This window comes from Podarcis raffonei, chromosome 12 (assembly GCF_027172205.1).
Source record: "Podarcis raffonei isolate rPodRaf1 chromosome 12, rPodRaf1.pri, whole genome shotgun sequence".
Classification (NCBI taxonomy): Eukaryota; Metazoa; Chordata; class Lepidosauria; order Squamata; family Lacertidae; genus Podarcis; species Podarcis raffonei.
This window is the reverse complement of record NC_070613.1, coordinates 33,454,575-33,480,434: the sequence shown is the minus strand read 5'-3', so window position 1 is coordinate 33,480,434 and position 25,860 is coordinate 33,454,575. Positions and strand designations below refer to the sequence as shown.

General features: G+C 42.7%; 1 protein-coding gene across 10 annotated transcripts in view; it reads right to left on the bottom strand.

The window, feature by feature from the left end:
- The window catches only part of HDAC9 (histone deacetylase 9), a 472,213-nt gene that overhangs the window by 77,159 nt on the left and 369,194 nt on the right, over positions 1–25,860 (bottom strand). For 9 of the 10 annotated variants that reach the window (XM_053359136.1, XM_053359133.1, XM_053359140.1 and 6 more), the window contains 4 exons: positions 17,969–18,024; positions 17,611–17,698; positions 7,312–7,431; positions 6,879–6,976 (listed from right to left, as the gene is read on the bottom strand). In XM_053359136.1, the coding sequence (XP_053215111.1) occupies positions 6,879–6,976; positions 7,312–7,431; positions 17,611–17,698; positions 17,969–18,024 (362 nt within the window). The remainder of the gene's footprint in view (positions 1–6,878; positions 6,977–7,311; positions 7,432–17,610; positions 17,699–17,968; positions 18,025–25,860) is intronic. The other variant, XM_053359143.1, reaches the window with a different exon arrangement.

Sequence of the window (25,860 nt, the reverse complement as noted above, 5' to 3'; positions counted from 1 at the left end):
AGACACTGTTCACCTACACGTTTTTGGAGTTATAAAAATGTTAGTCTTTGCTAAAATGATGCTAAAAGGACAGGTGTTCAACCACCCCAAGCTGCTTTTCAGATAAACCTTATGGGACAGTGCTCATGCTAGTTTTTAAAATGGCCCAGTTTAAAAGGGGAAAAGTTTTTGGCATTATCATTACTTAAGGTTGCCCGTCAGCTACTACTAAAACTTCCCAACCAGTAAAATTGCATTTTGATAGGTAAAGAATATTAGAATATGAAAAGTCAGCTAATGTCAAAGCCAGGTGAGTAAAGATATAGAGATAGAGATAGAGATATATAAATAGATATGCGCAATGCTCCCCCTAACTCCCCCCCCCCCAATTCATGTCCCACCAGACACATAAGATTTTGTCCTAACTTTCCTTTATCTTTGAATTGCAGGATTCTGTTAGGCAGGGAGCATTCAAGAGCTTTTGTTCAAATACTTGAGTGAGATTGCTTGTGTTCCCCCTGATCTTACACCTTCCTCCACTTCTGCCGCCTTCTCTCTCCCCCCTCCCAAGACCAAGAACTTATTTTAGGATCCTGCAAAAGGAAAGTCATGGTAGCAGAGGGTATGGCTGGGGCTATTTGTGTCCATTTGTCCTCTCTGAGCTGTGCAAGCTGATCAACTGACTGTCAATCCCTGCAGAAACTTCACATGGTGTGTATTGGCCCTTGCAGGTTCCACCAGTCCCCTCCCCCCATTTATCTCAGCCTTCTCCCCACCCGATGCCATAGATGATGCTAGGTGTAGAGCAGGTGGGTGTGGCCAAAACAGCCTCATGGGCCAAATGGGGAGGCCTGAACTGAGCACTCAGGCCAAAGCACTTCCCAGGCCAAACTATGGAAGCCCTGTGAATCTCAATTGCCTGTAATCGACTATTTTCTACTGAGCTCCTTCTCTGACCTGTCAGATTCTCCACTGGCTCCATTTTTAATTCACCAGTTTCCATTCTGGCTCCCCTGCCTCCATTCCTATGCCCCATCTTGGGAAGGCAGCGTCTAAAAATCAAATGTTTGCAGCTGTCATCATTGCCGGACCCCTAAAAAGAACGCCCGCCCCATTCATTTTCTTTTGTAAAGTGAGCTTGTGGGAGATATTTCTTGCATTCATTTTGCTTTGTTTCCTTTGTGCATTTAAAGGGTTTAAATGAGGGGTGTGTGTGAAGCCCACTAAGGGAATAAATTCCATTGGTAATTCTGTTTTCCTGCCTCCCCCAGACAGATATATGCGGAAAATCCATTGCCCAAAGCAAAATTCCACTTGGGTCTCCGTCCTTCACTGCTTTTGCAATTGTTCTTTCTAATTCAGACCCACAGATATTTCGGCATGAGCATTTTTGCTCACAGCCACACTGGAAAGATTCAGACATAACTCTAAAACCCATGACAATGCATTACAAGAGCAAGCAGGCTGTGTCATAGAATCTTCAAATCTTAGAACTGTAGAGCTGGAACAACGAGTGTCATCTAGGCCAACTTCCTGCAATACAGGAATCTTTTGCCCAATATGGGGCTCAAACCCATGACCGTGAGATTATAAGCATGATTTTGTTCCACACTGCATGCTCCCTGCTCTCCTTTCACCATCTATCTTCCCTTGTGCATTGGCCCCTCAAACAAGATATATTCTGATGAGCATGTTTATATATTTACGCATCTTTAAGGCTACATAATGCTAAACCATTAACCATTCTCATTAACACGTACCAAGCCTATGGCGCTATTGCAAAGCAAAGGTCGTAGCAGCAAACCATAATTCAAGAAAACTGGGAAATAAACTTTCCCAGTTTGAAAAGGATATTGGCTCAAAGAAGTTGCCACAGGTTTTGGAAATCTTAAAAAAGTGGTTTGGTATGGAAAGAGTTAGAATTATTCAAGAAGGAAGAGATTTCAAGAATCCAACCTGAAAATAACAACCTTTTCTTGGATAAAGAGGTGGCAGATTTGAAGCAACAGCAATTCAGATTTTGATGGGTTTTTTTGCCAATGTTTTGAAACATTTTCTATTTCAACAGAGCCACCATTTTTGTTTTGCATTGCATTTTTGTTCATTTTCAAAGTAACTAGTTTAAATTATCCCCCCAAGTCTAGGCGTGCCCCCATTTTTTGCATCCCAATCACTGGGCGTTTCCTCCTCTGCCCTACCTGGCCAAAACCAGTGTCTAACTCTTCCTTTAATCTATCTGGATAAACAATGATTTCATATCAATAAGAGTTTTGACCACTTACAGTCAAATCAATTTTTTCTGCTTCCTTGCTTGCACAGTACCCCCTGTGTAACTACGGGGTCTGTCCTGTAATTTGGGAGTCCACTTCCTTTGAATTCCCTTCTGTACATTTTAGGACACGGGCACAGCAACTGTAAAAATTATGGAGAGCGTATGTAACAGAAAATCCCTGACCCATAAAGAAAAATAGAAAGAAAGAGGATGTGGGAGCTAATTCATTAGAGTGAAATGAGCACTGCTCAGTCTGCCACCAGCCAGCTATTACCTGCTTGCCTTTTTCCTTACAACGAGTCTGGGGTGGTTCTCCTCCTCCTTAGTCTCAGTATTGCCTCAGCATAATCCTAGCAGGGGAAAGGATCGGGACAAAGCTAGAATAAATTGGCTCTGGCTGTCATTGGCTCTGGTGCCACATACTGTTGGTCTTCCTACCTTCTGCCCATCCGGTCCCTAAGGACACCAGTCACCACTGGGTGGGTGTGGGGAGTCATGACTACGATAGTCAAGAAGGCATAGCAGCCATGGAGTAGGATGTTCAGTTTATGTCCCACACAGGGCTAGGCCTCTTATTTTACTACAAGGGCATTCAGCCCAGGCTAACTGCCTAAGTAAACTGTTCAGTTAAATGGGCTAAATTGCTCTTTCATACACGAAAGGAAGCGAAATCAAAGCATGTGGATATGGCAAGGTAGCCACTTTCCTTGACCACAAGCAAACCTCCACAGCATCAGAAGCCATTTGGAGAGCGGGAGCACGGCACAATTCACTTCACACTGCAGGTCCCAAATGCTCCTTGATTCTGACTGTAAAAGACTGGGTTTAGTTTCAATGACTGACACATGTGCTAAGTTACCTCAGGGTGCATTCCCTCTGCCCTTTCAGATGAGATACCATCGGTCCAACTGTGGTAATTTTTCTGATAGCCATGCGGTTGAACTAAACACCAAATGTGCTTGGCTCAGCTTCTAGTATTCTACCCTTATTCACTAACTGGGGTTTAATGTGAACCAAGCTTTTAGGAGGTGAGAGAAGCTGAACTCCAGCACCGAACCCTTGTGCCATCTAAACACCCTATTTTTTGTCCAACTTTTTGATTGACCTCAGCAAAGAATTAATGAAAATATAGAAGTGGGTACCATCTGAGGTTCACCAACTTGGACGGCGTACCTTAAAAGTAATTGAATCTTTGACAAGGTGTTTTCCACGATAGGCAAATTATGTATATGAAATCAAAACCCATTTCACAGAAACAGTGCGAGGCTGTGATTTTATGTTGCTTGTGTGTTTGGGGTCGATGTCAGGTGTGTTATGTCTGAATATAAAACCACCTCAGCGCAGTGCTTTCCTGGACCACCCAAGAGTCCTGGGGGGTAGAGGAAAGGCAGGTTTTATAGATTTTGTGGTATATTTGCAGTGCAGCGAAGGTATGCAGCAGATATAACATTTGAAATTATAAGTTCTGACATTGGTCAGAGCAGAAATTAGTGGTTTCGTTGTCAGCTGGTAAAGTTCTGAACTAGCTTTTGCAAACTTGACCTGGCATTCTTGACCCAATGCCAACTGTTTGCCCAGTCCTGACATGCATTACTTCATCAAGCAATTTCACCGTAAGAGGGAGGAGAGAAAAAAATGAGCCGTGCAGCTGCAATAGCAGAAAACTGGACATGAAAGTACTTTTGCGTATGCGGTAGCCCCTGGGTAGAGTACACAATACACTACACATTAAACTGTCTGAAACACCTAGGCTAAAATATAAGGCGAAATCTTTAGCACTGGCTGCTACAGTCAGTGACATGGATAATATTAAATATCTGTTGTCTGGTTCATACAAGTTTGTAATGCTTAATATAGCTAAACTCACAGTGAAGGCTGCGCAACATAGACTAGGTAGATGAGATTTAAGATTCTGTTCTTTCATGTGTGTTTTATTTATTGCATAATCATGGTGTTTTTTTATTTATATGTATAATTCTTAGCTACATTTTAAATTTATATGCTGCTGTTTGGCAACAACCTGTATTTGGCTGCCTTATTAATACATCTGAATTTGGGTGTGAAAGGCAGGTTTGATATCTTAAAGGAGCAGATCGGCGAGAGATGCCACATTTATTTGATTAATTGGTTAAACTGTGGTATCAACAGCCAGGGACCAAAGGGCTGTTTTAGTGTGTTGGCATCTTTGCTATCCCCGAACCTGTGAATCCAACAGCAGTAACTTCTGCCCACTCCCTCCAGAAGAAACAGAATGGAACCTGGAATATGATGACACCAGCTGTCAGGCACAAGAAAAATCTGTCGAACACACTTCTATGGGTAGGGAACTGGATGCAACAAAGAGCTGGATCCAAGACTGGCCAAGCCTCCATGAGCCGCTTTGACATGTTGGTTGGGCTGCCTACCTATCAATCAATCACTGAATGTGTCACATGGTGTCAGGTGGTTTTAACTTCCTTCTACCAGTACAAAGGGAAAATGGGGAGTTCACTCTAAGGCCACATCCTACCATACATTTAGAGCACTTTGATAAGTCATGGCTTCCCCCAAAGAATCCTGGGAGCTGTAGTTTATGCTTTACAGAGCTACAATTTCCAGCACCCTTAAAAAAACTACGGTTCCCAGGATTCTTTGGGGAAAGCCAGGCACTCTAAATGTAAAGGTATGGATGTGACTCAGGTGCACTCCCCCATTTCCCCCTTTGAATTCAAGCTGAGGCTGCAAAGGAAGTTTCTTTAGGCCCAGCTGAAATTTGGTGCTTTTTCTCAAGATGAGGTGCTGTGCAGGATGATAGAAAAAGGTATCAAATTTTAAAAGCACAAAATTCGAGCTACAGGAGGAAAGGAGGAATCAGGAGCATTCTTCCTTTTGAATTTGGTGCTCTTTGCGTCCAGAAGTTAGCCTATCCCACCAGGTCAGTGTGCCTTGACTGAAATGACCTTGTTGGCCAAATGACGATGCTGGGGTAGGGGGGCTAATTAGCCCCACAGGCTGGATGGCTTAGTCCCTAGAGCATGAGACTCTTAATCTCAGGGTTCGAGCCCCACATGGGGTGAAAGATTCCTGCATTGCAGGGAGTTGGACTAGATGACTCTTGTGGTCCTTTTGACTATATTCTGCCTTTTGACTATTTTAATTGTAAAGCAATGCAGGGCATGAATAATACACAGCAAACAAACAATTGACCGACTAAAAATATTGCAATTTGCTAAAGAATGCCACCGATGAATCTGGCAGCAGATTCTCCCTCCGTTATTTTAAATATAAAAACTTGCAAAAATTTTAGCCATCCAAGAAGAAGCACTCCCCCTTTTCCCCAAACTCAGACTGAAATGTCTCTTCTAGGATGGTGACACACATAGAACACAGTACACACATAGTATAAAAACAGAGCATACTTTTTCTCTCTGCAGAAATAATATTTAACCATATGAAAATCTATGTACATATAATTAATTAATTGGCTGAAATGGTCAACTAATAACCCAATCCTGTGTGGATCTACTCAGAAGTAAGCCCCGCTGAATCAATGAGGCATACTCCCAGCTAAATATTTATAAGATTTCAGTCTAACTTTTCTTTAAGACGTGAAAACTCTACTTTTCTCTCTCTCTCAATGAATATTCATTTGTTGACCACAATACACATGTGCAATCCCCCTTGTGTAGCTCAGCTGACTGGGGAACAACCGAGAGTGGTGTAAAGGAGGTTGAACATTAGAAGAAAGTTAATATTTTTCTGGAGTCCTCTTGGCTTGAATGGTATGTTGTGGGCTATTTAAGATTAGGCCGTGGTCCAGAAGCAGCCAGGAAGGGGCTCACATTTCTGAATGAGACGCAGAAAGAATAAGGCATATATCATGGAGGTTGTGCATACTGACCAGAGATTGTGCATACTGCCCAGAGAATGTACAAAATTCAGCCGAGATAGGGACATCCCCCAAAGTCTGCTATATTGACTCGGGAAGATGCACAATTCCCTCTTCACGAATGGATTGTGTCCATATTCTCCATGAGGCCAGGGGAATGTGCACAATGGCTGGTTTTGATGCCCATTAACCACTCAACTTGCATTCCCATTAATTGACACCCCCATTCTTAAACATCTTACATGGAAGATTATGAATGTCATTGCCAACAGAAGGTCTTAGTTCTGTATATGTTTGGTCAGGGTGTAACGGTGAGTTTCCATATACCAGGAAGTTCCAGGGAATGAATAGGAACTGAGCGTGATCCTGGTTAGATCATGATGCCAACACTTTACTCAGGATTTTCATTATATTTTTTACCTTTGAAAAGGCTTTTAATTTGAACCAGTTTACAGGGTGGGGGCAAAAAACCCAAACAATCCAGCAATCTAGGCTACTTCACAATTGCTTCAGGCATGAAGTGGTGTGTGTGTTTCTCTCGTGGGTGGCCAGCAATATTAACATTGACTCTTTATGAAATTCAGCGAAGTCTCCAAACACTACATAATAACAGATCTTTCTTCTTTTTTTCAAAAACTTGAAGCCAGGTTCCACCACGGGTCACGTTTATGGCTTTCAAGATTGCTGCAATTCTAACTCTTGTACGTTTCAAGCTCGGTTACTTCTGTTTGGCACTTTCAGAAGGAAACAAGAACCAACCTGTATGCTGTGAGGTACTCTGCGTCTCCCATGGGGGGATCCAAGCCACCTGTCCAAGCAATATTTATATTATAACCTTCGCCAGGGCCACTTCCAACCTGAAAGGAGAAGTGGGAGGGGGGGAGAAGTGCCAGAGGAAGGGGGGGTGGGAGAGAGGAAAGGCCAGGAGTGAATCAAAATAAGAAAACATCCAAAAAACGTCCTTTTGAAACAAACATCAAAAGGCATGTCAAATCAACCTGGCCCCCATTTGACAAGGACTGTTCTGGGTTATGCACTTGTTCTGTGCTGGTCCCTTGGCCCCAGTGGACTATTTGGTAATCTAGTGCAATTTAAAGCACCAGTCGAGGATGAGAAAATTAGGGGCAATCATGCAACGCAATTACCCGAAAAGATACAAATAAAATTGGGGCTCTAAAGAAATAAACCTAACCTCATTTGGGGCTCCGCTGCCAGGGAAGAAGTTGCCTTCATCATAGCGATGGAGAGAGACATACAGGATGCTGGGGTCAGCATAAAAAGCCTGCTGTGTACCGTTGCCATGGTGAACATCCTAAAGGGGAAAGAAAACAGATGACAAACACAATCATGTCCAAGCCAGTGTGCCGAGAGCCCTTTTGCTTTCTCTTCTCCTCCTCTTTTTTCTCTCCCTCTCTTTGTGTTTCTCCCTCTTTCTTTCTTTTTCCTTCCTTCCTCTTCTCTCTCTCTCTCTCCCCCCTTTCCACCCGCCCTTCACCACCCCAAACTTCCTGAACTTTCAGGCAAATTACTCTTTAATACACTCATTTTTTAAACCGGCTTCTAAAAATCAGGAAACCACAGTGAGCATGCCCTTGAGACTCCAGATGAGCAGTCATTGAGAAATCCCAGTCCTTTTGTACAATTAGATATTATACACCGGCTCTTTGTACTCCTTGTCTCAGTGATGGAATCTAGCATCCTGTTTTATGGAGGAATTTTATGACTTATTAACTGCCAACAGTTCATAACCCCTCAGGCTTAATTAACTAGTCTCATTGGCCTAAAAAAGAAAGAAGAAGAAAGACTAATGTTTAAAATACAAACTAGATTTCTGCAGGAGGATCTATGGGCTATGGAGCATTTTTGCAATTCTTGAAAGAGCACTAAATATTCGGGTATTCGTTGATTTGCCAAGTTCCACTATTGAGGTCAAAGGGTTTGCAACCAGCTGAGTAAATTGGCTTCCTTGAAATGTTCAGTTCAGTTAGCAGTCCCTCCGCAGCGAGATCCACATCAAAAGGGAACCCAGATGCAGAAAGGACTTCATACTTTATGTTCATAAAATCATGACGGCTGCAGTTGACGATGTAAGAATATGATCTCATTAGCTTGGAGCAGCCTGATCCTCAAAAGGCCACAAGTGCCATTCATCCTCTACGCTATTTGCTGGCAGGCCACTTTGAAGAATGAATTGCAAATCCTCTGACAAAGGACAGCATAAAAGATCTGCATATTCCATCAATACAATGCAGCTACACGCATACGAATCATTGGTAGCAATAATTTACTAGCAACAATTATTAGCAGCTATGATCACATTTTAAGCTGCGGTGCTAAACATGCATGCTTGGAAATAATTGCCACTGAAAATCCATGGAACTTGCTTCCAAGGAAATACGCTTAGGATGTTGGTGTGCAAAATAGCTTTTCGAGACTGAATTTGTTCATAATCACAACAGTCTTGTGAGGGCTTTCCTCTGCCCAGTCCATTCCCACTGGGCAGATGAAATTACAAGGAGAGCAGCCAAACGAATAACAGCCACCCAGACCAGAGTCGCTTTTGCCAACCTGGTGCCCTCCAGGTGTTTTGGACCACAGTGCCCATCAGCTGAATGGAATTGCCATCCATAGCATCTGAAAGACATCAAGTTGGTGAAGTCTGAGCCAGAGGAAGTCCCGTGACCCTTTTAAGAAGGGCTGAGGCCAAGCTAGGAGCACTCTTTTGGTCAGAGCAACAAAGGGAGAGAGTCACCTGCCCAGCCACCCTATGCCAATTCCTCAGCAACCCTTCACTGGTGTCTTCCATAACCTTGCATCTTAGATCACGCTATCTCATATCATCTATCACTGAACTAGCAGGTACCTGATGGTTAGCTAATGGAGAATGCAGTCCATGCATCTTGTAAGGGACTGTAAGGAACTGAAATGTACCTATTGGGTGCATGGAGCCCAAGTGGGAAAGCCAGGAGGAGTGGGCAAAACATGTCTGTGTACTAGGGCAGCGAACTTGGTGTGAGACTGGTTAGAAAAGCCTACGTGCCCATTTTGGTTTGGGGGACGGGTTGTGTGTTTTTTGAAGTTGTCGAATGCATTAGGAGAACTGTCCAGTCTCACAAAGTTTCTGTTAAACTGCTACAAGCATCGCTGTTTGCCATTTCATACTGGTGAAAAAGTTGATTGTTTAAACTGAGAATATTCCTATTTCCTGACTTGGCAGTGAGATGCAATTACAGGACTGGCAGTCATAAGGAAAGACTTATGATTGCTTAGGTCAGTAGTTCTCACACCGTGGAACTGTTCCCTTTTGGGGGTATGGAAGATTTGGAGGGGGGGCATGAAGTTTCAGAGAAGGTTAGGATCCTGAGGCAGATGCTGCTTTCTTCTCCAACAGAGTCTCATGGTTCAAATGCTTCTCTGATGGGGAACCTACAAAAAGTTTTGGTTTCTTTGGATTTGTGTGTATGTACCCAATCATCTCAATGTGATTTAGGAAGAAAGGGCCTCTGCTATTTTGTTCTTATGAGGTTTCCTTGGGCATGGTTTTAGGGAAGAGAGATCTGCTTCTAATATTGGAATTAAAAAGCCAGCCTACAGATCCTTGCAGATCAGCTTGTATCTATCCACGAGTGTCCGCTTTTGTACACTCTTCTGTGGAACAGATTATTAATGCTGGCTTTGACCTGGAGGGGTCCTAGTTGAAACTGATAGAGGAACACAGGTTAAAGTGTTTAAATTATAATGTGACAAATAAGGAAGAACACATGCCAGACGTATTGGAACTTGGTCTCGGGGCAGATTCTACAGCCACCATACAAAAAGCAAATATGGTCTGGCTAGCCATGGAAGGGAGACTCTATGGAAATTCCATATGCACAACATGGAGCTCTGTGATGAAAGGAAGGCAGGATAAAAATGCACTAAATAAACAAGTCAGTCAAATCTGTGCTCAAGATAATTTCCCCAAACTGAAGCATAGAACTACAATTTAATTAGGTTGCTGAACAACCTATTTGTGCTTCTCTTTTGCACTTGGCTCTGTGACCACTATGGATTTCACAAGGCCACACATCAAGTAAAAAAAAGGAGAGTGGGTGACCTACAAATCTTGGATCTGCCTCTCCATGTCATTAAATGCATTCAGCTCCAGTGGGGATACGAATCTTCCAAAATAATGAAATTTGAGCATACTGGCTATCTATTCTCTATGCAAGCTGAGGTTTAGTTTCAGTTATTTTGGGGTAATGCAGAGTTGGAGTTGGAGTTACACAGTAATCCTGCAGGATGTTTTATGAATCCATAATATTATTAAGCTATTATTGATACATTCAAATTAATGTTGAAATGGGATTGTGTTATTTCATTAAGGAAAATAGCTCCTGGGGAAATGAAAACCGCAAAACATAGTTTAAGGAATTTTAAAATTCATGGTGAGCTCATTAGTATGTTCAGCAAAACCTGTTCCCAAGGAGCCGTAATGGCTTATTGTGCAGGTAATCATCACAATATATCACAGTACGCCATTCAAAGATTTCCAAGTATAATGAAGCCAAATGTAGTCTAGTTGCAGTTGCTGCTAAAGACATGTGTGTTGCCAACTCTTTAAAATGTCAATTCTAACTAAGACTCAACCAAAATTCCCTCACAGTTTCCTATTAGTTAATAATAATAATAATAATAATAATAATAATAATAATAATAATAATGAGGGGCAGTGATTTTCTGCTGCTTTCTTGGGGCAGAGAAAAACATCTCAGATAGAAATGTCTCAGAAATGGTTGAGCTTTGCAGAGTGCCTTGGGAGTGAGACAATATGACGTGATGTGACATCAGTCCCAGTACATTCCTGGGGGAAGAGCCCTGCGCCACTGCCAATATTGCAGGACACTTTTGAGTAACACAAGAACTATTGCTTAAAACCAAACAAAGAGGGATGGGTGGTGGTGGTGGTGGGGAACCATGACCAACTTGTAAGATTAGGTAATGCAAGCAGAAACCTCCTTCTGAAAAACTGAGAGAAATTCTTCCTTTCCCATCATCTTTCAGGAGGGTTTAATTGAAAAACATTTCATTGGCATTTTCACCTCAGCTCTAGTTATTTAAATTTAGACGCAATTTCTAAGCCACATAGGCCCAGAAAGTCTTTCAATAATGCTAGAACATCAGCCTAAAGGGCGTAAAGGTAAAGGGACCCCTGACCATTGTGACTGACTCTGGGGTTGCGGCGCTCATCTCTCTTTATTGGCCGAGGGAGCCGGCGTACAAGCTCCCGGGTCATGTGGCCAGCATGACTAAGCCACTTCTGGCAAACCAGAGCAGCGCACGGAAACGCTGTTTAACTTCCCGCCGAAGCGGTACCTATTTATCTTCTTGCACTTTGACGTGCTTTTGAACTGCTAGGTTGGCAGGAGCAGGAACCGAGCAACGGGAGCTCACCCCATCGCAGGGATTCGAACCGCCAACCTTCTAATCAGCAAGTCCTAGGCTCTGTGGTTTAACCCACAGCGCCACCCGCGTCACAATCTTGCAGAACACAATATAATGGTGGCTCAGGGCTGCAACAGAAATGACCTAGATGCCACTTAACAGTAACACTACTCACTAGTTTAGCTCTTGAGAACTTTCCCCTGCTTCAGGCACATTCCCACTATTCTTGCTAAGCTTTTCTTAGGTGTCCGCTAACGGAGATAGAGTGAGTGCTTTAACCTCCAGGGAAAGCTCAATCATTGAGAGGGTATTGGGGAAAGCACAAGAAGCCCAAAAGGGAATTTTGGGTGCAGAGCTTCGGCAGCATGATTTGCAGGCTCTCCTGCCCTCCCCATCATGGCGAAAGGTCTCTTTCTGCCAATGCGTGAGCCCAAGATATGAGCTCGTGAGCCACCAGAGATAACTTCTATAATAATACATGCCATTCGAGTTCTCAGCACTGATGCTGTCTCCAGAATATGCATTCCTAATTTGATATTTCTGAGATGTACAATGACATTTATTTTCTCTCCAGAAACTAAAGGGCAGGGCAGGGAAGGCTGTGGCTCCATTGTACATCACATTTTGCATTAAATCTTTGAAATCTCCAGGCAGTGCTAGCAGAGACCATGGAGAGCCACTGCAGTCAATGTATAGAAAATACTGAGTTAGACCAGTGGTCTAACTTATATGATATTGTAAACATTGTTTTCACAGTATATGGATGTTACTCTTCCATTTATCTGTCCAAATAAACTATTGCTGAGACAGCAAAAGATGGGCGGTAAGCCTCTTGTGCATGCTATTTTTTCTGTATACGTTAACTTTGTGTATGCTATTTCTAATATTGCCACAAAGGCTACACTGCTACACATACTTGTCTGGAAACAAATCCTATGGAAGACAATGAGGCTTTCTTCTGAGTTGACATGTGTAAGCCAAATATATTATTTGTTCCTTGGAAACAGATGCTGCCATTAAGGATGTTGAATAATTCCATCAGAAACAGAAACGGGAGTAGAAACTGTGACAATTTGCACATTTGTGTGAGGTCAGGAATGAAAATCATGCAAGCAAATGAGTGGTTTTTTGTTTTTTAGATTACAAACCCTGCATAAATGACATTATAGTCTGCATTGTTCTCATGGTTTTCCTTCCATTGAAACACACTGAAGTTAATTATGTAATTAATTACATTAGTTTCATCCATATCAGATAGTGAGATGAACAAGGTAGGTTTCAACAGAAGCTGAACTGTAGTGGAACAGAAATGATGCTGAATGCAGCAAACACAGGACAGAGTGGAAATTTTTGCCTGCTTGCATCTCCAGTGGCCACAATTAATTTTAACTAATTATTGTAAATACTGGTGCATTTTCTCTCCATATATTTTGTATGGGATAAAAATGGAATACACGATATTTTTCAACATAACATGAGTAGTAGCGCTGATAGACAAAGAAAGAGGGCAAGTAATTTTTTTGTCTGAGAAATAGTTACCTCAACAGAAATAAAGGAAATAGTTCCAGCATAGTTGCTGATAGCAGGATAAATGGGGACATATTTGTTGCACAGTGCATAGTTGAAACACCAAACCTTTTGGTTCCATTCACAATTCTATCCAAGGGCAAAGCTAAAGAAACGATAACATTTTTGATACTTTTTCTAACATCCATTCTGCATTTTTGTGGGGTACTTCCACAAATTATTTCCGACATGTAGTAATGATACTTCTCTTCCCATCAAGGAGAACCTTCTCAGATCCAACATGTGGAAGTTACTGTCTCAAACTACCAGTGCACAAAAAATGGTTTTAGGTTCTGATTATATATATATATATATATATATATATATATATATATATATGGAAAAATGTTTAGAGGTCTGTTGGATACTTGATTCCATTGAGAAAAAGGAGGCAGCATGAAAGAAGATGAGTATCTTCAGCCCTGATGGCAAGCAGTATGTTTACTCTGATCCAGCCAAACCTTCTAGATTCAGGGTGGATACACAAAACTCACCTGCCTTTTTTCTTTTTTTTAAGCATTTACTGATTCACTGCTGAATTTATAGGAATTCGGTGTGAACATGCAGTATACATAAAGCTTTGAATGGGGATGGGGGTATTATCTACTGTTGAGTAGAGAAGATGGAGATAATATATTATATTATACAGCCTCATGAACTTCACACAAAAGCAGGGCAGTCCCATTTAGGGCATTTGGTTCGGGAGCTGTGTGCCACACATGGGACAGTCTCCTTCACGAACTATTCGGTAACTATGAGAAAATTCTTCCTATGCCATTCCTATTTTTCAGCATGTAAACACTGAAAATCCTTTCAGGATTGCAGATTTAAATCTTTAAAAGGAATGGTAAAAGCTCCAAGGATCAGAAGGAGGGAAGTTAGTTGAAACAATCTGGCTTCATTATATTTTTTTCAATGCACATAATCCCCAAATCCAGGACAAAAGCAGTTTCCAGGGCTGAGTCAAATGTTTAATATGTGTCGGCAGAAATTTCAGATATAAAAATACTGTAGTGTGAGCACAACACATCCACCAGCTGCAGCTTGGCACCTGCCATCTTTCTTTCAATATGTATATTGCGGGGAACTAATTGATGCAAATTACCCACTGCCATATAATTCATTATACCTTTCTGAAGTCACCCTCAGTGTCAAAAATAAGTTATCCCTTTTTTGAGCTACTCTTTGTTCTGGACCTACACCTCAGTCCATGATTTACAGAATGTGGGATTTCGAGCATGCACACACGTACAGTGGTACCTCAGTTTATGAACTTAATCCGTTCCGGAAGTCTGTTCTTAAGCCGAGGCGCGCTTTCCCTAATGAGGCCTCCCACTGCCGGTGCTTGACTTCTGTTCTTAGACCGAGGTAAAGTTCTCAAACAGGGACACTACTTCCGGTTTTGTGGAGTTCGTAAACTGAATAGTTCGTAAACAGGGCTGTTCTTAAACCGAGGTACCACTGTACTTTACTTAGTCCTGCCGAAGGAGACATCCTAAAGGGAGGCAGACTTGCTGAATTGCCAGTTTATGGATAAAGTGGGAATCCTGATCTGTGTTTGATCATCTGAGCACACAAACAAATTATCACCATTTTTCCATAGCCCCACTTGAAGGAGCATCACACATAAAAAGAGGTTTCTATGCTGGCTCCAGGTGTGCTGCTTCCTATTTTAAACACAATCTTTAACATCATTGCATACAGGGTGGCTGGGCTGATACAAAGCACAGAACAAACATGCAAGCGAGTCTTCTCAGAACCCTATTTAGAACTCAGATACAAACACCCATCAGGGTTCCCTGATGCAAGTAAATCGTAGAATTGTAGGGTTGGAAAAGTCCTCTAGTCCATTTCCCTGTAATCACAGGTAAATAATCCCTGATAGATGGCCACCCAACCTCTGTTTAACACCGCCCAATGAAGGAGAGTCCAAATCAGGGAGGGGAATTCCCATACCTCCAAGTGGAACACCCAAACAACATCTATCACTGCTCTTGGCCACCTCCGGCGTACAGGGTATTCAAACATAGTAGCCAGAGAAAGCATCCCCATCCTCCCTATGAAACCATGTACCTTGGAAGTCGAACCGAATCAGTTCCAGACTTCCAAAACATTCAAAAACCAAAGCGCGGCTTCTGATTGGCTGCAGGAAGCTCCTGCAGCCAATTGGAAGCTGTGGAAGCCCCGTCGGACATCCGGCTTCCAAAAATAGTTCACAAAACGAAACAGTCACTTCTGGGTTTCCGGCGTTTGGGAGCCAAAATGTTCAGGAACCAAGCTGTTCAAAAACCAAGGTATGACTGTGTTAGCTAGGTTAAAGGCCCTCCGTTCATACACAGACTGTAGCAGTATCTCCTAAATGGTAGAATACATGGTAAGTATGCAGAAAGGGAGCTTCTGTTTGCCGCGAACTCCCAAATGCAAGTAAGCTCTCGGTGGCAACAATGGGATGCACAGGTACTTTTGTCAATGAGCACCAAACCTGCTATTGCACTGATTCTCAATGCTTGCCAAGCATTCATAATTTTATCCTAAAACAAAGACATCACTGGCATATTGGGGAGCTGGGCCAGATATGTGGAATGAAAGAGCAGCAGAGATTCTCAACATATGAACACCCAGTCACCGGTTCCAGTTGCTCCCCTTTACCTATCACATTTGTCATATTCCTGCCCCCCCCCCCTGTTTCTGTAAGGCAACTCTTAACGTCAACTCTGAAACAGCTACAAAGGAAACCAGAGCTTGTTTGTGACTGCAAAAAAACAAACAAACACCAAATCCCAGGCATGGTGGGTAGGGGAGAAAATCCCTAATGCACACATCTTTGAATGCAATTTTTGTCTAATGCACACATTTTTGCAAAGCATTTTCTGTAATATAATGGATTTTGGTATGTTATTTTTACTCATATGTATTTTTGTGAACACCTTGTCCCACTGTGCATTTTTGTACACGTTATGTAGCAGGAGACCTGCATTGCAGAATTTGGAGAGGTGCAAATTTCAAAGGATACACTTCGCACATTGTTACAGAAAGTTCGTATTAGGTAGGCCCACCCTTAAATGTGAACTGAATCAAATTTCTGGCCCATCCGTAGTGACAACAAGTGCTTGTTCTGCCATGTCTATATGCTAATTCTTGCCTTTCCCTGCACAGCTAGTGTGGGAGTGTTGATGGCAAGCTTCTTCCTGGATGGTGAGCAATGGCAGGGTTACTGCTGTGGGTGCATTTTGCTGCACTGCTGCTATTTTTGTGGTGCAATATCTGCTGCTGATTTAGCATAGGACTGCAGCCATAGAGGCTTCTGAGTAGAACAGGACTCTTCCCGTCACTTGCCCAGAAGTGTACGGAACCATCTTCATTGTTTTTCCTGCTTAATTGTGCATTTCATATCACATGATTAAATATATTAGAAAACAATTGTTTTTCATAACTAAACCACAAGCCCTGTTTTCTTTGCACCATCCTCCACTGGGGCAACGTCACAAGGAGATTTAATTATGAGCGCTGATATGAATAAGATTTAAACTATTAATTCCGTAGCTTGGGGGGTGGGGTGGAATCTTTAACGCATTTTGTCTTTAAATCTTTTATCACCTGCAAAAATTAATTAAATGCAGATGTAACAGGTTAGGTTTGGATGCCAGGGTTCATTTCCTGTCTATGCTTTTTCAGACAACTTATTACACCTCCTCCCAAAGTGTAGGCAAAACAAAAATGGTGCTCATAAATCAACCCCCGGCTTTTCCTTCAGGCTATGCATGAAGTTGGTCCTTAAGTAGGAGGCAAAGCTCAATTCATTATTCACAAGCAGAATGGATAGAAAACTTACCCAGTGACAACCGCATTTGAACTAACCATTTGTTTGAAACTGTACTATGCAGCAAAAGATTAATCTAAGCCACAAAGGCTGGCTCTTTGTTGTTATTAAATTAGATTTCCTGCATGGAAGGCATCCCATACTGGCACACGTGATTTGGAACCGAGCGAGGGTGGGCTGGGGAGAGACAAAGGCCTTGTTCCTTTGTTTCAATAATGTTCGCATTGCACAGCTAAGCTAAGCTATTGTCAGCTTAAGGAGGGAAGCCAAACTGGTTACCAAACCAAAGCCACGCAATTTAACTATTTCAAATTTATATTCTGCAGGGAAAAGTAAACGTTGGTACTTGTTGGGTCATTTTAACAGTGGAAGTATCAATTCATTTAAGGACCATAAAAGTCACCCTGATCTGCGCCTTCTTCTCATTAAAATTGCAGTTAACACCATTAAAGTGAAACATACATGTTTATGGTTTCAGTCCTGCCATCCTGGATTTAATGAGTTCCCAAATTCAGAGGAAAAACACACACCTTTATTACTCCTAAGTATTAAAGGCAGGAAAGCCTAACATATAAAAGAAAAACGCAACCCCCCCTTTTCCCTCCCCCTTTCCTTCCACCCCTCCCCGAACCATTTTTATCTGGATCCACCCAAATGATGATGCTTGCCAAGAATACATACCAGATCTACAATCAATATCTTGCCTATATTTAGCTTGTCTCTCAAGTATTTGGCAGTAATTGCAACCGAATTAAAAAAGCAGAACCCCCTGTGGAATAGAGAAGAACAGAAATTTTACAAAACACATCAGTCAGGAAAACAGTTATAAATAATGTTCAGGGCATGCGTGTGTGTATGTGTGTGTGTTTTAAAAAACCCCCACTATATGATCTCTAAGACCATAAATCTGCTTCTGTGAGTACCTCGAAAACCTTTTCGGTCATCTGCTAACAATTAGAGCTCCCCAGAGACATGCACAATGCAGGTGATTGCCAGTAACCCTAGCGCTCCAAGATGGGCAATATTCCCTGGTACTTACATGGCTGTTGATTCTTCAGCATGATGGCCTGGGGGCCTTACAACAGCAAAACCATTCTGTAAGAACAAGATAGGTTTTCAATTACCAGATTTTAAAAGAAGAAGGGGAGTGATCTCTTCTCTTCTCTGTGGAGCAAAGAGCAGCAAGTAAACAGGTTTGGAATGTATTAAAAGCTACTAAACGCATCCCCACCCCAGCACTCATTACCCTTTCATAGAATAAGTGGGGCAAATGCAAAGGATCTCAGCTGAGTGGTTTTTAAAAAATAGGTCGTGTGTCAAGGATTCCAGGCTAGCTAGATAGCTCACCCCAGAAGCTCACAAGCAGGGCATGTTAACATACCCTCCAACATATCTCATACCAAGAGAATTTTTCTAAGCAGGGAGCAATAAAACCATGCAAGTCAGTATAAAAATTCAAAACTTTGAGAACAATTCAGTGGTACCTCATGTTATGTACTGCCCTCCTTACGAATGCTGCTGGTTACGCGCTCCGCTAACCCGGAAGTAGATGCCCCTTGTTGCGACCTTTGCCCCAGCATGCAAGCGGAAGTTGCACTCCGGCGGCGTGGCAGAAGTGGGAGCCGCCATTAGAAAAAGCGTGCTTCATGTTACAAGCGGTTTCCTGTTACAAACGGACCTCCAGAACGGATTAAGTACGTAACACGAGGTACCACTGTAATGCAAAAGCTAGTCGTGCTGCAGGGGCAGCCCGGCTCAAAAATAACATTTTGAGTAAGTGCAAAGGATAAAACAGAGAGAGCTTACTTAACATGCTATTTCTGAACATGGAGCTCAGTGGCGTAGCGTGGGGGGTGCAGGGGGGCCGGCCGCACCGGGCGCAACATCTGGGGGGGGGCTTACACTCGCAGCTCTCTGCCCCTACTAAAATCCACGGGTTAGGGGGCGCAAATTACTTGCCTTGCCCCGGGTGCTGACAACCCACGCTACGCCACTGATGGAGCTTCCACTTTGCCTCATGACATGTGGCCATTGGATAGACTGATTCCGCAACCTAAAATTCCGCATGATTATTATGTGGACGCAGAACTGCACCAGCAGAGGTTGCCCATTCTTTTTCATGTCAGGGATGTGTTTGGACTGAGACTGACCCAGCAATCCAAACTCTCTGCTGCTGGAGTTCTACTGTTGCTTCCACAGCCTGGCCACTCACGGTGGCTGCAGTAATAGAAGTGGGAGCAGGCAGATCAACCCCAGTCCTTGTGCCAGCTCCAGGCTGGTGCAAAGATCAGGCCCATAGTGAGCCCAATGCCCATCTGCCCCAGTCAAAATCAAAATGTTTATTCGGCTTTACGCCCATCATGAAACACAACACAACAAAACAAATCAAATAAAACAGCGGACTTGTACAAACCACAAGTAGTATAACACAGTTCACAACTCACAAGGACAGATATTAGCCGTTCATAAAAAAAAGTTTAAGATTAAGATTAAAAATTTTAGGCACTACACTAAAATCAATATCTGATATCATTATAGAAAATTCTTATAACTATCAATAATCAGCTAACATTCCATTCCGTTTCTTGTACGAGACAACGGCTGTTAGGAATTTAGCAATCTGTAGGGTAATATAAGGATCCACATCTTGAAGAACCCAGGCAAGCTGTAGGTCTACTGGTTTGTCAGCCATAGGCTGGATTATGGAGTTTAGTATACTAGCACGGGCTGAACTGTACAAAGGGCAGATAAACATGACATGATGTAGTGATTCAGATGTTTTCATTTCACAAGCACACATAGAAGGGACTTGGCCCTTAGTGAATCTATGTCTCAGCACGTTTGTTGGAAAGACATTGAACCTAGCTCTAATGAAGGCATATCGGTGAGACGCGGCCATAAGCGAAGTTAAGTAGGACGGAGCGCGGTAAATAGGGGTTATGCCGAAATTTAACGGCGAGCAGGCTCCACCACCAGCTACGAAATTTTGGTATAGCTCCACATCATCCAGCCTTTGATTTGTACACCTTTTTGCCACATTTAGATCCAGTTTGAGCAATTCAGAGGGAGAGATCTCATAGGACAGCAATTTGGCATGGATTTTTCCTGACCACAAATTTGTGAAGTCATCTCACCACATGCATTGAATGAGATAGTGGTTCGGGAGTTTATGCCATAGGGATATCCAATAAATCAAAACTCTCCTCCATATAACTAGCTCCACTGAGGGGATCTTCATTTCTAAGCGAATAGCCGCATTACTTACGCATGTTGGTAATTTTAGAAGTCGGCGTAAGAATTGGCTTTGAAGTGACTCTAAAGGTGAGAGGTTTGCAAAGGCAGCCCATAAAGGTGCAGCATAGGCCATTGTGGCCATCACTTTGATGCTATACACTTTCAAGGCCGCAGGGATGAATAAGGCCCCCTCAGAGTAGAAAAAACGGAGGAGGGAGTGTGATAGGGCTTTTGTCTTGTTTTGAAGATATTCAACGTGCGCTTTCCACCCTAAATTATATTGAAAATAAATTCCTAAATATTTAAATTTATGTACTTGTTCGATTTTCGTGCCCTCCAGTTTCCATGAATAAAGTTTTCGACTCCTTGAAAATATCAGTACTTTAGACTTGGTGTGGTTGATAGACAGATGATTAGAATGGCAATATGTCGCGAAAATCTTTAGTGCTCTCCTTAAACCCACTCTGCGTAGAGAAGTAAAGGACAACGGTAATCTGCTATACGAGGGTGTGGATAAATTTTTGTGAGACGGCTAATGGGTTCCTCATATCACTGATAAATAAGTTAAAAAGAAGAGGCGCTAAAATACAACCCTGGCGTACACCCTTATTTACTGGCACTGGGTTAGTCAGGTCTCCAGCAGGGGATAATCTCACCCTGGCCACGGACCCGGCATGAAGTTGGGAGATAAGCCACAGGAGCCTTCTATCTATTCCCCAACAGGCAAGTTTATCCCATAGTAATTTCCTCGGAATACTATCAAACGCAGCTTTCAAATCTATGAAAGCTGCGCAAAGTTGGCCCCGTCGAGGTGTCGAGTATTTCCGGGCTAAGTGATAAAGAATAATTGCCTGGTCTGTTGTGGATCGATTTAATCTAAATCCAGCTTGCTCATGTCCAATCAGGTCAGCCTCAACTGACCACTTCATCAACCTTGCCAGCAAAAAACGGGCATATATTTTCCCAATGGACGTTAGCAGACTGATATTCCGATAATTCCCTGGGTCACCGGGCGGGCCTTTTTTGTAGATAGGAATTATAATGGACTGCCCCAGTCTATTTCCAGCAGATTCTGGGCTGTCTCTGCCCCTCCCCATCCTCAAAAGGCCCCATTTAGGGGAGTTCCACCCATGAGGATACCACCAGGTGGTCCTTCTGCCTGTTTAGTGGGCGGAAGGGGGAAGTCTGCAAGGATGGACTGATGCTTGTGCCACTCTGGTAGGGTCAGAGGCAGGGGGCTGGTTGAGCTGACAGAAGCCAGCAGAGGGATACCGCCTAGCATAAATGTGGCTTGGGATTGGATTGCAGCCTAAGTCATACCTGAAATCAATGGGACTTCGACATGGCTAACCTAAGTCCCAGTGATTTCAGTGGGCCTACTGAAAGCATGACTAAGCTGTATCCAACCCAATGTGCATTTGTTGCCACATTCAGTGAGAATTAGGGGCGTCAGAGGACTCAGTTAAGCTGCTGAAACTCTACTGTGTTGCTCAGTGCAGCTGATTTAATATTTTCTGCCAACCTCCAAGTGTTGCTCATACCAGAAGATAACCCTTTTTTGTTTTTGTGCACCTTTACTCTTAGTTGCGTACAGCTGTTTGCACTGTCTGCTTCTACCCATTGATCCCCTATAGAATAAATATTTTCTCTTTTCCTTGTGTCTAGCTTTGGTTATGCTAGAGTATAAGAGATGTCTTTTGGCAGGGCTGGAAACATTCATTTATGTTCTCCAGTTATGCACTGATCACGGAAGAGGAGAGAAAAATAAGAAACTGCATAGAAAATATGCTCAAATAGGCAGACATGACAGGAAAATGGCATTCCCATCAACTGCCTCAGAAAAACCGGGACATCCTGTTTTTTCCATTGAGAGTATGGCAGCCATTTTGGGCGCCTTGCTCTCTCGTGATTTTGGGTGGAGATCTCACCCCCCCAAAAAAAACACTTTTTCCAGGTCTGTGATCTCGTGCTGAATTTTGGACCCAGAAGATAGAGTCCCAGATTTGGGTTGTGTCGTGTAGGAGGGTATGAAATGGGGCAAGTGTCTTGGTGGCAGAGCCCAGATATAATACGAGATTTTGGTCAGCGTTGTGTTTCTTGTGCTAGAAGGAAAATGGTATGATTCAACCATTGTTCAATCCAGCAAGGCTATGTCAGCATGGGAGCCCTGTGGTTTCACTGATTCCTAGCTGTGCCCATGCAGAAACTGCAGGCAACATTAATGGAAGAAACACATTAAATCAAGATAAGCCATGCATCGCAAGGGAGCAGCACAAACAACCTGTTATATCCAGAAGGCACATATGACAAGGAGGCTAGAAAAACCACAGAACCATATTGAATTGTGATGTGCTAAAATGTGTTATCTAATTCAATTTAAAGTCTTCTTTCTCTGAGCAAGAGGTTCACGTTTGTCTGCCTTACTCTTGGGGCACTTTACAATTTCAGCAGGTGTGGGGCTGAGCTTACCTTATTGTTGCAATGTAACTAAGGGGTGTTTGCCTGGGAGCTTGCCCCACACCACCCTCTGCCCCACTGAACATTTCTCCAGCGCTCTGCAACCTTCCTGACTGACTGCACTTCCTGATCTGGAAAGGCCCCATGATAATCCTATTCCCCCTATCCCCCCCCCCCACTCATGAAGTATTCCCCCAGGCTTTAATTCAAGCACAGCTATACACCAAGGCTGCAAAACACAGACCATTGTGAGAGAATTTGTAGACTGAAGGGAAGGGTACTTAGCAACATCTTTTGGTCACCTGAAAAAGGAAGTTCAGCACATCCAAAGCCCTGCACCTCACCCATGAGAATTTCACTGAATTTCTCTTCCTTTTTCAAATGCAATTTCTTTTCATATTAAGTTAAGAATGCTTGTGGGGGGGGGACCCACAGGAGAAATTTTCCACGCAGCTCTACATTAAAATAAATAAATAAGGGAAACGTAAATTGCTCAACATACAAACCAATTCAAAACTATTTTAACTCATTTTCGTTTACATCAAATTGCTTCAAAAACACTGAATTTTCCTTTTTGTGTGACAAGGATGATGAGGTCTCACATAACAACAAAAAAAGGGGTTGTTGTGGATATGAGAAAAAGGATGATGGAAATTCCATATTTCAGTAGTCTATAAATCTCATCTAGAAGCCTGCCAAAGCTTGCAACTTTATTGGATTTCCTAAGTCAGTTTATAACACACATTCTGGACATTTTATAGGAGGTTTTCATACAGAGCAGCCATCAAAAGTTTTGATTTTCTAGGAATACCTTAAGCTACTGCTTCACTGCAATGCACCACTTACAATGACCCTCCGTTCCCTCCCAGAACACCATGAAGCAAAGACCTATAAATCTTTGCTAAATGATGACTGCCCCCCAAACCCAGGGTACGTAGCAGATATGCAAACATTCTTTGCTGATAAGGAGCTTACTGTTAACCAACACCTGATTATACATCTCCAAATGAATGAGGGTGAATTATTTTTTGTTTCTATGAGACAGTAACTGCAAGTGCAACTTATTTCTCTCTGTGTGTGTTTGACATCATAGCTCCAAACCCAGATGCTAGAGTTCACTCTCTCAGGTTCATACAGATGCAGTGGAAGAGTCAACATTATACAAATGAAAAGAAAGCTTCAGGTTAAGTTATTTTCATTTTCTTTCTCACACTCATAAGGAATATGGCAATGGCTGAATGTATACACTCTATTATTCACTAAGCTGCATTTTTAAAGTAATGGAACTGGGAAGTGGGGACTGGGGCATTTGGTTTCATGCTGCAGAAACCTTGGGTCTACAGATGTTGTTCAACCAGAACTTCCATCTTCTCTGACCATTAGGCTGGCCATGTTAGCTGGGGAGATGGAGGTTGCAGTCCATCTACACCAGGGGATCTCACAGCACAGGGTCATAGCTCAGTGGTAAAGTATGGTCCCAGGTTCAATCCCTGGTGGTTCCAGGTAGGGCTGGAAATATCTCCTGCCTGAAACCTTGGAAAGCCACTGCAGTCAATGCAGACAATACTGAGCTTGATAGACGAGTAGCCTGACTCAGTATAAGGCAGCTTTCTATGTTCCTGGGCTAGAGAAAACATCCATGAAGCTTACACAAACATATAATGTTGCTTTTGGAGTTCATGCTATTCTTTCAGGAGGTAACTGAAAATAATAATAATCTATTTATACTCCACCCATCTGGCTGGGTTTCCCCAGCCACTCTGGGGGGCTCCCAACATAATATTAAAAACACATTTATTTCTTTGACATCTGATGGGAGGGCCTTCAACAGGATGGGTGCCACTACCAAGAAGGCCCTCTGCCTGGTTCTCTGCAACCTCACTTCTTGCAGTGAGGGAACCACCAGAAGCCCCTTGGTGCTGGATCTCAGTGTCCGGGCTGAAGGATGGGGGTGCTGATGCTTGTTTATTCTTTTCTGTTTAGGAAGGCATTGAGAGATGCTTGATATCTTTAGTTTTTGTATGTATTTATCTATACCATGTATCTGTCACCTAATAACAACAGTTCCCTTGGACGATGTACAAAATAAAAACTACCGTAATTAAAAACCATAACTCTTAAACAAACAAAAAAACAAGCAGCAGGAAATAAGGCTGAAATAAGAAGAAAAAATCACTTTAAAACAGGGTTCAAGGGATTAAAATACTGCAGCAGTGATCAACTAGAACAGAGAGCCAAAAAAGAACAAACTTCTCACAGTTTTTAAAAATAAAAACACATAGTAAAGTTTAAAAGGCCTGGGAAAATAAGACAAGAAGACATTAAAGTAGATGCCAGGTGGGTTATTGTGGGAGAGAAGATATTTTAGTTCCACAGCTGAGGACGTCACAGCAGAAAAGATCCCTTCTCTTGGACAAAATGACCCTTGTGGTTCCTTCTAGGTCCACAATTCTATGATTCTATGATTCTCTCAGCCACCCACCACATCTCAGTTGGTGGCGGCACATGGAGAAGGGCTTTAGTATGTAAGGGAAGAACAAATCCTTTAGATATGGTCCCAAGTGACAAAAGTTGGTATAGTCAACCGGAGGAAACCAGCAAGGAAGGGTGGCCAGCAAGGACCACCATGCATCTGGCCTCCCATCAGCCAAACTGCTGTACTTACTGAAACCAAGAGGGGTAAAGCAGCAGAGAGGGCGATGTGGTGAATCAGGTGTAGTAAGAGATGGTAAACCAGTGAAGATAATACAGGACTGGCTTCATATGTTCATAATGCTCATCAGTCCCACTTAATGCTCTTCTCACCGTATTTTGCATCAACTGAACTTTCCAGACTGTTCTTTGTCTGGATTGATTGGCACTCATCCAAGCCATCCTCCTCAGCCAAGCGCTGATTTAACACCTCCGCCACCTCAGCTGGCTTTATGAAAAAGAGAAATGGAACTACATGTCATCAGCACATGGGTGGCACTAAATCCCAGGATGACCTCACTCAGTGATTTCATGTAGGAACTGCAGCACGGGGGACAGAATAGAATCCTAGAGGACCCAAAAGTAGAAATGCCAGAGCAAAGATACCCCAGGAACAATTGGAAACAGTTCAGCCAGAAGAATGCCACTGTTGATGGTACAAAACCCCATGAGAGGTCCAGAATAATCAATAGAGTCATACTTGCCTTGTCTCTAGCAGGGCAGTAAGGTAGTTTCAGTGCCCAGATGAAAACTCAGCTGAAAACAGAT